General features: G+C 42.3%; 1 protein-coding gene across 3 annotated transcripts in view; it reads left to right on the plus strand.

The window, feature by feature from the left end:
* The first annotated feature begins 2,640 nt into the window (after positions 1 to 2,640).
* TM2D1 (TM2 domain containing 1) overlaps positions 2,641 to 15,509 on the plus strand; it is a 40,946-nt gene continuing 28,077 nt past the window's right edge. The window contains exons 1-4 of one of the 3 annotated variants that reach the window (XM_029617895.1): positions 2,641 to 2,831; positions 5,658 to 5,731; positions 8,058 to 8,166; positions 11,792 to 11,883. In XM_029617895.1, coding sequence (XP_029473755.1) covers positions 2,716 to 2,831; positions 5,658 to 5,731; positions 8,058 to 8,166; positions 11,792 to 11,883 — 391 coding nt within the window. In that variant the 5' untranslated portion in view covers positions 2,641 to 2,715. The remainder of the gene's footprint in view (positions 2,832 to 5,657; positions 5,732 to 8,057; positions 8,167 to 11,791; positions 11,884 to 15,509) is intronic. The other 2 variants (XM_029617894.1, XM_029617893.1) reach the window with 2 other exon arrangements.

Genomic DNA, 15,509 nt, shown 5'->3' on the forward strand with positions numbered 1-15,509 from the left:
AGATGGCATTGCAAGAAAGTCTGAGTAAATTATGTTTATTTTTTATGTTGTCTCTCGAGGAACTCCAAGGGAGCCCTGTCCCCAGCCTCCATGATGGACAAGAACTTGTAATGTGGCCCCAGCACAAAAAGCGTTTTCCCACCCCTGGCCTAAGCTGTCACAAGCAGTGACAGCAGCTGCTCATTTCCAGCCTTAACCTATTGCAGCTTCTGGCCCAGGCTTGCCACAGGTAGTTGCAGCTCTCCTCTGGCCAACTTCTGGTTTGGGCCCATGACCTGCAGTGGTAGCTTCTTCCATGTCAGGTGCCAATTTTTAGGTGTCCAACCGACCTGACGCCTGAGAATTTTCCCCCCTGCTTACTGGATTCTTGTGTGGGGGAGGCCATCCTAGATGACAGAGTAAAGCTTGTGGTTCTATTGCTATAGCACTCCCCTGTGCCATCATTCCATTCAGACATGCATTAAAGAGATGACTGAGTCAGTGTTATTGAAAAAAGGCACAATTACGGGTGCTAACATTATTCTTGCACAAGTCTTTTTAAACATGGCATTTAACAAATTTTTCTTTCGTTTTATACCTAATGAGGGTGCATGTCAAAGCTATTTATTTATGCAGGTAGATAATGATGTACCCATGTAAAACGGCCATCTGAAAATGTGCCCCCTAGATGTGGGTTAAAGGTTGTACATTCTTTCACAATGCATGAACTTCTGTCTGCAGGAAGAGGAGGTGTTCCCGAGGACACATTTAGAACAAGGGAGTAAAATAATATGTGTGGATAGAATTTTCACCTCTGAGCGTATTATGATCATGTTATCCTATTTATTTATTTGATATATATTCTGCCTTTCAGGCACTTCATAGCAGATTACATTCAGGTACTAACTGCAGGTATTTCCCTATCCTTAGGGGCCACATTTACTAAGCATTTTTCCCATATAGCATAGGAGAAACACCTTAGTAAATCAGGCCCTAAGTTTGTACCTGAGGCAATGGAGAGTGAAGTGACTTGCTCGAGGTCACAAGGAGTGGTGCAGCTGCATTGGCTCTCTGTTCAAAGATCAGTGGATTTTAAGGCCCTGATGCTGGTCTTCAAGTCACTGAAGAAAATGGGGCCCAAACATTGCAGCGACTTGTGGCAGCACCATAAACCTGCTAGAACCCTTAAATCAGTTCAGCAGGCCCCGGTAAATGTGTCTGAGCTTTTAGAATCCAGATAAGTGGCCTTCAGACTCTTTGCGCCTACATTATGGAACTCCTTGCCTCTAGAAGTTAGGCTTGAGGCCAACATCTCTCCTTTCGAAAAGTGGCCAAAACCTGGCTATTTACTCTAGCATTTCCTTAGAGCAGAGCTTTCCAAACTGTGTGTCGGGACACATTAGTGTGTCGCCCGCAGTGTGCAGGTGTGTCGCGCAAGCCCGGTCAACTCTGATGCGAGTTTGGGCTTTTTTTTTCCTAGAGATTCATTTTTTTTTTTCAGTTTATGGGTTGCTTATTATTGGGTGATTTTTGCTGTCAATCGTGTTTTTTTGGGGGGCTTGGTGGGTGGAACGAGCCCAGCCATCCTTGCATTGGCTGCTGCTGCCGATGAGGCCTGGCCATGAGGAGTACTGACTGCAAGCAGCAGTGTCTGGTGATCATGGAAGGGAGTGAAGCACTTAACTGGCAACAATCAAAAAGATGAGGTACATGAGTGTGGGGGCCAGACATGTGCTGGGGGGAGGAGAGAGATGAGGGTGTGGGGGACAGACAATTTGTTTTATTATTGTTTCTCATAAATTATAACAATAACATGAATCTTGGAATATTATATATTTTTAATATAAATTTAAGGTTTTCATGAGATAGGTTGTGTCATGAAACATTTTATTTATGTATATATTTAAGGAAACATACATAAATTGTCGAAATATGTTTCGTTCATTTAACCTTTAACCTCTGGTTTACTAGTAGACTGAATTACCGTGTCGTGAAATTATGTTTGTCTAAAAAGTGTGTCACCAACATGAAAAGTTTGGAAAGCTCTGCCTTAGAGGATCTGGAAGGGACTCTGGTAAGGGCTATCCTATTACAGCCATAATAGACGGGGCTCGTTTATTGCTTTTTTTTTTTATTTTTGAGGGATGGACGTTTCGTTCTGGCTTTAATTTTGTTTTGTTCATAAATGTGTATATTGTAGGTTTAGTTACTAAGGGGTGGGGGTATGCTGTACAACATTGCAGCTTATTCATAAACAGAAGTAATTGTTTAGCCGATGGCTTATATCTTGTGCTTGTGGATATAGTTGCCATGTTTGCATCTTTTCTGCGGTTGTTTACTTTGTATGAGAAAAACCTATACACCAAAACTAAAGTTAAAAACAGCGTAATAATTTCAAACAGATACTGCAATGGTCTTGCAATCCGCCCACTGTTCATTACCCTCCTTTCAGCAACCTGCTGGAGAACATTTTTTATTATTATTTCGACTCCCGTATGCTTTGGTTAGTACTTTCCCAACCTTACCCAGCGTCTGTTTCACAGTTCTTCACACTTCCTGAATGCTGTTACGACTCGAACTGAACTAGAGTACCAGACACACGTCCTACCTACTGCTTCCGGAAGAGGCGTGGCGTCCTGCCACCGCTCACGCCCTTCTGCTGACTCGCCCCGCCCCCTTGTTGTCGTACGGGTCCTCGAGCCGGGGAAGGTCACGTGATGGACGGCGGTGGCCAATATGGCGGCTTCTCGGAGGCGGGCGGCCTGGTTGTTTGACTTTTTCCTTTGCGGTGTCTTTATGTGTGAGACCGGCGCTGAGCTCACGATGAAATGCGACGAGCTCCGGCTGGGACAATATCCTCTCTATGCTGCCGCGCGGGCTAGGCCCTTTTTTTTTCCGGGCGCGCTGAGACGCTTTCTGCTCTCCTTTGAGCAGCGGGACGGCCTCGGATAACCCGTTTCTGTCGCGGTTCCTTCTACGAGGTTGAGTTCGTCCCCGCTGGAAGGCTCTCTCCGACCCCTCCTGGTCATCAGACTTCTCGGGAGGTTAGGAGGGTCGGGGACACGATGTCACGTTAATAAATCCTCTTTGTCCCGTGGGGTGGGCATAATTTGCTGTTTCTGCTGTGATCTTCTAGGTGGCCTGGCAACTCTGAGCTGTATAGATTAATCTCAGTTTTTCTAACGGCTTTTCAAATCCCACTTTGTTACCTTTTATTTATAAGTAATTCTTGTTGTAATATGAAATATTTCCCATTGAAAAGTATAATGATCTGGACAACAGGAGCACCTCTGAGATATACCGGTAAATTCTAGACCCACCAGCACCTAGTTACTCAGCTTTTAGAGTCCCACATTTTGAATCATTTTTAAATCGATCTTGAACAAAAATATTTAAATCGTGCTTCTTTACATGGGGCTTCTTACCATCCATGTGAACTGTATTTCAAAATAGCATGGTTAAAGGTTATATTGTTTATTTGGCCTTGTCACTTTGTAGCTAATAACCTAATTGTAATTGGTTGATAAGGGTTTCGCCTTCTGGAGACTGTATATTGCAGGTGTCAGAAATATATTGCCGTTTTACCTGTTCCTGAAGTGGCTGCATTGATGTTTTCGAAACATACCATTTTAAGCATGCTTGTAATGCCTCTGTCTGAAACCTTTTTTTTTTTTAATGTCAGTATAGTCCAAACTATTGGTGGATTGTACTAAATTGCTCCTCATGTTACCTTCTTTGAGCAATGATTTTATCATCAGTGGATGGTTTTCATATAGTTTAAAGTGAACACTGGTTGTATCTTTTACTTATTAATACCTCATTTTCTTTAAAAGAAATTGCTGCAAAATGTAGTAGTGTAATTTTTATTTAATTATCCTGGAACTGAAGAGAATAGAGCGATTCTAGCTGGCAAAATACATTCAAAGCTTGATTAGAAAGCTTTTTTCTTACAGATACAAAAAGTGTGTTGGGGGGGGGGGGGGAGGGGGAACCTTAGTACATCTGGGCTTCTGCATTCTAATACCATTGCTTTATTATTGCTTTATTATTATTTTGACGCCCGTACGCATTCAAGTACAAAGGATATGTTTGTGAGCTTTTGAAATTTGACTGAGAAAAAGTGTTGGTGGTAATATGTGAGCTATGACTGAGGTTGGTGTGTCAGGATATCATGGTAGTTGGGCAAACATATACTGGCATCAGTGCAATTGCATTAGAAATGATCACATGCATCTTTGGGCCAGGTATACCAAAGGGTTTTTCTCACATTAGAGGAGGTAAATAGGCTTAATATCTGCCAGTCCATGTTGAGTATAGCATGGAAACTGTTTTGGTGACAGTTTCCATACTCCTCACTGTTTGGTGAGGAGGTGTTGGGGAAACTGAGGAAAATCTGTCTCATTTTTAACTAGTATTTTTTTTTTTTTAATTTTGCTTAATCTCAAGTGCGTTTGATTTAGTTAATCAAGATCTTGTTGAAACATCTTTCAGGCCGATACAGCTGTTAGCACACGATTGGCTGCGTGTTTTCACCGCGCTATTTTTACCCCTTATACAGTATGGGGTAATAGTGGATCAAACATGCGGCCAAACCCCCCCCCCCCCCCCCCCCCCCCGAAACTAATAGCGCCTGCAACATGCAAATGCATGTTGATGGCCCTATTAGTTATTTCCGCGCGATACAGAAAGTAAAATATGCAGCCAAGCCGCACATTTTACTCGCCCAAAGGCTGGTGTTAATTTCTGCCGGCACCAGGAAAGTGTACAGAAAAGCAGAAAAAACTGCTTTTCTGTACACCCTCCGACTTAATATAGCGATACTAAGTCGGAGGCCCCAAAATTAAAAAAAAAAAAAATTTTAATCGGCCAGCAGCCCACAGGTCGGAAGACGGATGCTCAATTATGCTGGCGTCCATTTTCTGAACCTGTGGCTGTCAGCGGGTTTGATAACAGCAGCCGGTAAAATTGAGCGTCGGCTGTCAAACCCTCTGACAGCCGCCACTCCTGTCAAAAAGGAGACGCTAGGGACGCGCTAGTGTCTCTAGCTCCTCCTTTTACCGCGTGCCCTCATTTGCATACTCGTTCGTGCGCCCAGGAGAGTGGCCTGGGTGCGAGTTGGGAAAGCAGGCGCTCGCCTCGGAGCGCCGGCTCTTCTGTGAATTTTACTGTTTCAGCCCGATTGGCTGGATTTGGAAGGGGGGTGGGGTTGTGCTGAAGTGGATATCTTCCTTCCTGCGCCCGGCACTAACGCACCTCTTTCTACCGCACCTTACTGTATCGGCCCGTATGTTTGTATATAGACAAGTCAAGGAGCATATAACCTCTGCAGGAATTTTACACTTTCACATTTTTCCAAGAGAGAATTTCTGTGGATTAATAATTGGATATTTTACCAGTCTAAAAAGGATTTTATTTAGTCCCGTAGCAACATATCATTCATCTCTGTTATAGGTAGTGAAAGATCTTATTTAGGGGTTTTATATTCCAACTTTTTCAGTAATAGATCAAAGTAAATTACAATTAATCAACATAGAAGATAGTATTAAAAAAAACCAATATCAGGTATACAAGGGTAATTGTTCATGCTTTTAATATATAATTTTACAAGAACTAATCCTGTTTAACAGAATCCATTTTCAGGGTATTGTGCTTGATAATGTTTTCTTAACTATTCTAACGTATATTTGTGAAGATCCTGAAATAAATAATGTGACACAAGAGCCACTTGGATGCACAAACTCTACAGCATATGGTAAGACTTACAATAATTTGTTGTATTTAAAAAAACAGACTATGGGATATCTGCCTCTTAACACCGATCTAAGCTAGTTTGGGGAAATGCTTTTTTATGTAATTGCAGCTACTCTCTTATGTTTTGTTGGACAAAGAATTGCCACCAGTTCTTGGGTACAAGTTTTATGCTCTTTGTCAGTATGGCATGTTTGTATTCAGTTTAGCAAGCAAAGTGTGATGATTTTAGAGATCCCTCTGTCATCAAAACTATGCTCCTGGGGGGAATTCTGTGCACAAAAACTGAAAATTCTGCAAACTTTATATTGGTCAAAATAACACAATTTACATGACAATCTTTAAGTAATTACATTTTAAGTTATTACAGAAAAAGTAAAGTTAAATTAAGTTAAATTGAATTAAAGTTGCAGAATTTTAAATATTTTGAGCAGAATTTCTCTAGAAATTCACTGTAAGAGTGTCCCTTCCACACACACACACCCTCATACAGGCTCCCTCACTCTCTCGCACATACACATCCCCACATACAGGGCCCTCTCTCTTGCATACACACCCACACAATCTCCATTTCTCGCTCACACATTCATCCTCATACAGGCTCCCTATGTCTCTCTCTCATGCAGCCCTTCACACAGGCTCTGTCTCACACATACACAATCCCTTCACACAGGCTAGCACCCTCACATACACACGACTCCTTTTTCATTCGCAGGAGCTACCAATCTCTCACACACACACACCTTCACAATCTCCTCATATAGGCTCCCTCTCTCTGAAACCCACACTCAAGCATCTCCCCCACTCCCCCTCTTACCAACCAAGCTGTCTCTCACCCTTCCCCACACCCCCTATTCTCTCTCACCGGCATCCCCCCACTCCCCCTCTTACCAACCAAGCTGTCTCTCACCCTCTCCCACATCCTCTCTCACACAACATTCTCTCTCACCGGCATCCCCCCCCTTACCAACCATGCTCTCTGTTACCCTCCCCTCTCTCTCACCGGCACCCTCCCCGACACACATTCTCTGTCATTGGCATGCCGCGGGACGCGCTCCATTCGCGGCATGCCGGGGTCTCATCTGCTATTTTGTGGGTAATTCTGCATTCCACAGTAGCGCAGAATTCCCCCAGGAGTAAAACTAGTGCTTAGTTGTAAGATGTGTGTCCATGTGTACCCAGTTACTTCAGTGTAGAATGGTGAGCAAGATGTTTTGAAGTTTGTGATTTGCTTTGGCCTTTAGAGAAACACAAATTGCTTTCTTCTGTGTGAAGAAACTTGCCAGTCTTGAGAATGTCGCCGCCCTGGCATGCTTGTGGAACCAAGTCTCATGTATAGTGCCAAATATGTCTATAGACATTTTATATGCATTCCTACCTTTTCCTCTCCCTCTCACAGAAATGGGCTCAGTCTTACCAAGGGGGCTAACCTTTAGGTGTTTGTTTGAAATCTGCCATTTTATATAAGCACAGTAAGCCCCTTTTGAGTGTTTGATAAAACAGAGTTTATGGCATTCCTTGGCATTATTTATGGCATTATTTGCTGTGTACCTTGCACACACCCAAATCATGCATTAAGATTTGTTTTCCATGCACCTGATTCTTCTTGCAGATTTCTGCTCCCATCCATTCAGGGCTGGTGATAACATTCTTGGCTTCACCCACCCACTGTCTTATTTGGCCTAGACAAATGAGAGAGAGACTCTGATATGAGCACTCTGTTTTCTAAAGTTTCTTCTGCTTGAAAACTTAACTATTTTATCTTTTCTTAGTGACTGAAGGAGTTATATTAGTCTTCTGTAGAGATATTTCTGAATTCTTTATATGATACCTTTAATTATGTTGATAAACTGATTATTGAACATCAAGAAATAAATTATTTCAGGATTTGCAACACATTTCCTCACATTTTGCTTATTGTACAGGGCAGACTAGACTGGATAGGTAAATTGATTAGCCCTTTAATAATGCAACAGGCTGGATTGTGTCAGATAATTCTGTGAAATCCATATGCAGCACTGGGGTGCTAGAGTCTGGGCATGGAAGCCTTGGATAGTAATGTTTGGGATAAGCTGGGTTTACAAGGGGTGCTACCACTTGCCAAAGAGCTCTAAAAGGTGATGTGAAATTGCATAGTCGTGACATGTACCAGCTAACTAAGTTGGCACCATAGAAGGCCTAGCCCCCAGTATTCTATAGGTTTATCCAGAAGAGCCTGCCTTTTCATACGCATCCTTCTTAGAATTAGGTAATGGAAAGGTTTTGTACTGCTGCCTTTATTTGAGTTTGATAAATACTAACGTTAAATTATCTAACCTGTGTGTTCTTAGCTCCATGTTTTCCGGCACCTAACATTACGTGTAAGGATTACAGCGGAAATGAAACCTATTTCACTGGGAAGGAAGTTGGATTTTACAAGCCCATGATATGCCGTAATGTGTGAGTACATTTTATTTTATTAAGGAATACATTTATATATTTTTTTATCCTAATTTCTTCTGTCCTCAGTTTGCATAAAAACACATGACCCACTGTTCCCTGCATCTAGAAATTTAGTATAAACTACATAATCTGTCTCCACAATTTCAAAATCATCATCATCATCATCATAAAGTATTTTATTTAGTTGGTGGGTAATATGTACAGGAAGTCCTCGACTTAACTTCGAGTTACGATTCCAAGTTAGGGTTTTAAACTGGCATTCATTACCCAATTTAAAACACTAGCTTTGACTTTAAGATGCTGGCATGTCTTCCAATAGACACGTTTGTGTATTGCTCACAATAGGATGTAGCAAGGTGACATCAGGAAGAGTATAAGGGACTTTCTCTTCTCAAAATACTTGTCAGTTCAATGTCCTGTAGATTTGCCTTGACACTTAAAATGTTTGCTTTTTACAGTACTGTATATTAATAAATTCTGGGTTATTTAGGTGAAAATAGGGTATTAATCCCTGGTACTGGAACCAGGTCTCCTTATGACCATTGTTCTTTTGGAACAATCTGTTTTGACTTAACGTTTAACTTAAGGTATGGTTTTCAGGTATCATTTGTGTCCTACGTCTGAGGACTTCTTGTATACCCTTCTTTTTATACCTGCAATGCTAGTAATCAGATGACACTAAGGACTCAGCCCAAAAAGTAATGGCACTCTGGAGAAATGCCATTTCCTTCTCATACCTGGATCAGTCCGAACTCCTGGGATTATGCCTCCCTTCCAGCAGATGGAGACAGAGAAAGTTGCACTGGCATATAACCTGGAATGCCACCTGCAGTCGCCTGGTATTTCTCTGTCTCCAGCAGATGGTAGAAGTGCAATCACTGTAGTCTGGGGGGAGGGGAAAAGGAGAAGAGAACGAAGATTTTTGTTAGATCCCTTCCCTGGAAGTTGTTAGCCCTGGTAGGGCTATCCCTCCTGGAGGTGAGATAAACGAGCAGGGGGTCGGGGACCCTGCTCTACCTCGGCTTTTCACTGCCAGGAGGGTGATTAGCTGGTGGGGCCAGCTTCTTCCCCCCAAGGAGAACAGGTGGAATCTGGCAGCTTTACAGCAGGGAAGTACCCCTTTTATTTTTCTGTCCTTCCTCTGTCTAATTAAAGTTTAAAAAAAAATAAATTTTTAAATGGATAAATTGCAAGCAGGGGAAGAGGTTCTGTGCAGCACAGGTACAAATGGCCATGAAGGCTCGGAAGTGAGTTCTCGGGTGCCAGGCGATACTTGAGTTCTCCGCGCGGGGCAACAATTCTGCTTTGGGACATGTGGTTGGGCCTTGTCGCAAGCGGAGCGGCGTGCGACGATGCTTGCGCTCTGTTGTCCCATGCTGGACTTTGTTCCTGCTGCTTCTCTGGTGGAGAGGACGGGTCGGGGCTTTCAAGCGCTGTCAGAGCAGCAACCGAAACAGCGCTAGGGTGAGGGAGCACCTTTGAACTCAGCCACCCCTTCCCTGCTGAGCATGGGAAAGGTGGCCATGTTTTTGGGCGCTGTTGACTTGCTGGCACTCCCTAAGGTGGACGCGTCGGTGTCGGCGGTCACAAAGAAGACCACTATTCCTGTAGCGGGCTCAGCAGTGCTGAAAGATATGGAAGACAGGAAATTGGAGAGTCACCTCAAGAAGATTTCTCAGGTGTCTGCCCTTGGCATGTGTGCTGCAGTGTGCAGTAGTTTCATGCAGAGGGCCAGTTTATGCTGGGTGCTACTAGACCGCTATCTCTGTCTGAGGCGAAGCAAGTGGCTGCCTTGAGGCAGCAGCAGCCTGTGTTGCGGACGCATTGTATGACCTTTTCAGAACTTCCTCCAGGATCATGATGTCTGCGGTGTCAGCCAGAAGGCCCCTCTGGTTGAGGAACTGGTTGGTGGATATTTCGTCTAAGTCTCGTTTAGGAGCTCTACTGTTCAAGGGGAAGCTTCTGTTTGGAGAAGACTTAGGGGAGCTCATGAAGCGACTTGGACTTGGACAGGATTTCAGGTTTGTTCTCCTGGTTGGGAGTTACAAAATAAAGATTTTTTTCTTTCAAGACTAGGCTTATCCTCTTTCCCCTTGCTCGTTTTGGTTCTAAATAATTTGTATGTTTATTAGGATTGTCTCCATCTGCTGGAAGGGAGGCATAATCCCAGGAGTCTGGACTGATCTGTGGTATTCCCAGAATAATGTGAGCAACAAAGTATATGCTGTCTTTTTGTGTTAGACCAGAGCTTCCCAAATCTGTCCTGGAGGACTCCCATCCAGTCAGGTTTTGAGGATATCCACAATGAATATGCAGGAGATCAAATTTGCTTGCTATGGAGATAGTGCATGGAAATTTGTCATGCGTATTCATTTTGGATATCCTGAAAACCTGACTGGCTAGTGGTCCTCTAGGGCAGTTAGGAACCACTGTGTTGGAACATGGCCTAAAAATATGATATATATGCTAGTAAGGGAGCATTACCAAGCATAAGGCAGGTGGGTAGTAAAATATGCCATTAGGACAAATGCTACTAGTGGTATATTTGTCTTATGAGACAGAATTGAGCAACTCTGGAATTCAATCACTTGTTAATATGTGAATGCTACACGAGTAAAATGAGAGAGATTGGATACCAGCCATAAAGTGGGGAGGGGCCTCAGGGTGTTAGATTATGTATGGGGAATTTGTATCTCAGCAACCCCGAATAGCACAGGGTCAAGGGGGAAGACTACAAAATGGACAAATAAGCAACATCCTACACGTAGCCAAGTTTCCGTGGCTAGCAGTTGGAATATGTCCGTGGTAGTGTGGACCGGAATGGGCCAATTAATGTTTATCTACTATGTTGTGCATGTAACTTCTCACTGATGAGCAACTACAACACAAGCACTGTTTTTTTTTTTAATTGATATTTACAGCAGCAAGATAGTAAACTTTTTTCCAGTTCCCCAGTTGTTATCCTTTTTTAAATACTTCCTCCCCAGCTGATTATAGTATCTTTTGATGCCCAAGGGCTGAAAAGGAAGTCTCTCTGAGCTTTAATCCTTTCAGCATCCTCCTTCCATCAACAAAGTAGTGTGAGCAGACAAACGCTGCAGTGACATTGTTATTTCACAGAGGGTGGTAGAACAGCCTTGCTAGTGGATGCAGTGGAAACAAAATACAAGAAGGCCTGGGATAAGCATAGAGGAAAACATAATGAGGAAGAAACGAAGGGAAAGCCAGAGATCAATGGAATCCATAGCCCTGCACCAGGAAGCAAATCGGTCCCTACCTGCCTCGTGTTCTCTGTTTCCGGGTCTCGGTACTTTCCCTTCTATCCCAGGACTCAGCCCATCATCTCTGCACTGTGACACTTTTATTTCAATTCCACTTTTTGGCACTTCAGGTACTCCTAGGAATTTCCCTGTCCTTAAAGGGCTTGCAATCTAAAGGCCTAATTCACTAAGAAATGTCTCCCATTCTGTGCCTATGGGATGAATCAGGCCCTTAGATGGTACCTGAGGCTGCCCAAGGTCACAAGGAGTGGCAGTGGGATTTGTGGTCCACTGCTCTAACCATTAGGCTATTCCTCCAGTCCAAACCTTCCAGTAATGCATACATTTTGCTTTCCATGCAGAAATGGCTATTCATACAGAGTGGCAGTGGCTCTCTCTCTGTTCCTTGGGTGGTTGGGAGCAGACAGATTTTATCTAGGATATCCAGCTTTAGGTAAGTACTGAACTTTTATTTCTTGGTTTTCATTAAATGACAGAATTCATAATTTTTTCACACAATAGCTAAATAGGGTTACTTCGGGGTCACGTTCAGTGGGTACAATTTTTGTCTTGTACTTAGGCAATATTCTGAAGTATTATACAGCTTGTTTTTCCACACTCTCATGTCATTATTTTGTTGTAGCAAAATAAAATTGTATTTGGTCCTAAAGCATTTTAGAAGAATTTTCACCATTCATGCAACCAAATGCTGACTTGGCTTTGTGACTTTTAAAAGACAAATTACCGTCATACTTTCTCAAATCATGTGGGTAACATAGCATGAGGTACAAACTCATATTTTTATGCATAGTCAGGGCCATCCTATGGAGGAGGCGGGGATTGTCAAACAAGGGTGACTGCTCTGGGGTCCCACATTTTGGGGGGGGAGGGGGGCATTCCACCTTGGTAGCTGCATCCTCAACACTAAACATTCAGTGTTCCAGGGCCCCCATTTCTGTTGATTTGTGCTGAGCCCGGCACCCTCCTAAGGTCATTCCTGGCATGTTCACAGCTGCATAGAACCTTTCTTAAAAGGAGGCCAAACAGTATTAGTTTACTAAGATGATCACACAGGTCAAAGCACACTATTACACTCTTCAGTGGCAAAAGAGCACAAGTAATGATGGTAATTTTATGTTTGGGCTGTAACTTTCTGATTCTCTCAGAGTGTCCTGATGGACCTCCATATATATTTTGGGTGTTTTGGTTTGGCTGTCTATCTTGACTCCCAATAGCATGAATTTTTCTGCCAGATACTATGTTCACTATTTCTTTTTAATAAATGTGTACAAGGTTAGAAAGGGGCTTTCCAGGGTGTACACAAAATTTAGAAAAAATGTCATTTATATTAAGTGCATATTTCCAACATGTTTTTGTGAGAGACCCGAGAAGACTGTGTGTTTATGTAAGAGTGAAACTATTTTTGTGTGTGCATGTGACAGAGGTTTATGTTGTAAATGGTTCTTTGTGCAAGAAGGAGGCTTTGTTTGTGTATTTGAGATGTTTTGAATTTTGTTTGCAACAGAGATGCTATCTCGTTTGGGTGAGAAATAGAGGGGTGTGTGTGTGTGTGTCCGGATGTGGTGTGTTTTGTTGTGGGTACGTCCTTGCTAATTTCCATCCATGTGCTTTTTCAGCTTGCACGAAAAACTTTCCATTGCTGATCAGTGTGTGTGCATGGAAAAAAAATGCATCTTGCTGCATTTGATAGAGCCAACATGTGCCTATTTTTCCAGTGCCGCAGAACTTAGAAATTGGAAAGTTATGCATGCAGGTTGAAAATGGGCACACGTCACCATCAGTGTAAGGTGTTCTACAGTGCTTTCTGTAAATAATGCCTAAAGCTTGTTTTTTTAAGCCACTGCCTTTTCAGCCTAGTTGTTGGCTCGTTCTCCATGGACAAGCAAGACAGTAATCAGCCACACAACTGGGTGATGTCGTTAGCCATCTGTCTTAGTGCTGACCATCTCAGAGCTCAGACTAAAAAGCATGCATGTACCTTTCCACACAGCCATCACCGCACGTGTCTCATCTATTTTCTTCTGCTACCACAAAAGGCTGCGTGTTTGCACGCTCGCAATCTAATCTTATTATTGTTTTTTCCTTAAGGATTTTTTTCTTTTATTCTACTTAATATTTAGTTTATTTTTCATTTGAGTACCCACAAAAATATATTTTTTTCAAGAAGGTGCACAACAAACTAGAGTTCGAGGTGTTCACCCTTGCTCTTCTGAAATGAGGGATCCGCATGACCATGTCCTGGTTCTTCCTAAATGCATGGCCTGTGCACGTGTCTCCAAGGGCTATAAAGTCAGTTACACCTTGAAGGAATCGAAGCTCCCCTCAGACTTTCTCCTCGGCAGTTAACATGAAGCATTCTTTGGTGAGAACCATATTGAATGCTCTCAAGATATTCAATTCCTGGCTAAAGAACAAGGTAATAATAATCCAAACAGACAAGCAGGTAGCCAAGTTTTATATCAGCAGATAGGGAGGGACATGCTCTTTCAATTTGTCATGAAGCCTGCAAGATTCGGAAACAAAGTAATTTCCCAAAGAATACGTCTTAAAACTGACTTCTGGGGAGAGAGAACTGGATGATAGACATCTTAAGTCACCTGTTATAGCCATATTAATAGTTATTAAACAATTAACTAACACAGGAACTGTTCCAACTCCGGGGTACTCCAGTCATAGATCCGTGAGACGCCATTAACTAACAAAGTTCAGGGTACCAGCACTGAACAGCCTGGTGGCACACTTTTTAAAAAAATTCTGTGGTATCAAGGCTTGTTCTGTGTATTTCCCCCAATTCCCCTTATCACCAGAGCACTTCAGACGTTAAGAAGAGAGAGGGTCAAATGATTTTGATAATCATGTTTTGGCCTTGCCAGCCTTGGTTTCCATGGCCACAATTCCTGTTCAGCATCCAGTGAGACTATGCATATTCCCATCCTTGATCACACAGTGATGGGGTTTGTTTACATCCCAGCCTTCTGTTATTGGCTCTGACTGCATGGATGTTGAATCCTCTAAAATTGCCTTCTGAAGTGGCCAAAGCTCTCCTAGCATCTACAAAATGCTTAACGAGAAGATTTTATAACTTCATATGCAAAATGTACTATATGGTGCTCTACTCTTCAATAAGACTCCTTGTGTCCTCTAGCCGTGCTACTTCAGTACTTAAATCTTTCTCAGTCAGGATTGAAGGCCAACACTCAGTTCATCTCTGTGCTTTAGAAGCAAACCATCAACTTACATTTGGCGGACTCATAAAGGGCCTAAACCATCTTAAATATCTGATAAAAGATCCTCCTGTTCCCTGGGATCTAAATATTGTTCTGGCTCAATTCATAAAGCCGCCATTTGTACTTTTAATGAAAGCAGAGCTGAAGTTCCTTTCTTGGAAAGTTTTTTTGTTTTTATAGCAGTTTTATATCTACCAGAGAGTAAGTGAGTTACAAGCTGCAGTATCATTTTCTCCCTATACTCAGTTTTTCCATGAGTAGTTTTGAAAACCCATCTTAAATTTCTACCAAAAGTTGTCTCTTGATTTCATTTAAAACAATCCATTGTCTTGCTAGCATTTTTCTACAGGGACATAACCAGTAAGGGCAAGCAGGCTCTTCATACATTGGACTGCAGAAGTGTTGCTTTGTTCTATTTAGAAAGAATGAATTCCTACCCAACGCCAACTGTTTGTTGCTTTCAATCTACTTAAATAGGGTTGAAAGTTCTTTCAACCCTGATATCTGATTGCATTTCCTATTGTTATAATTGCTGTACCCCGGGGATGGTGTCCTGATTGAAGTCCCATCAACTCATGGCTATAGCAGCTTCCTTAGCACATCTTCATGTTGCCTCCATAGAAAATATTTTCTGCCTATATTATTTTATTTATTTTTATTTTAAAATTTTTCTATACCGTCGTTTAGTGATGTACCATCACAACGGTTTACATTTCGGCACGAAATAGGTTTGGTTAGGTTTCTTAGTTATCCATTGTGTGCCAATATTTTACGGTTACATAGTTCAATAATAAGCTCTAAATGAGAGATGGGTTGGGGTTACTATTTATAT

Source organism: Rhinatrema bivittatum, chromosome 10, assembly GCF_901001135.1.
Source record: "Rhinatrema bivittatum chromosome 10, aRhiBiv1.1, whole genome shotgun sequence".
NCBI classification, from domain to species: domain Eukaryota; kingdom Metazoa; phylum Chordata; class Amphibia; order Gymnophiona; family Rhinatrematidae; genus Rhinatrema; species Rhinatrema bivittatum.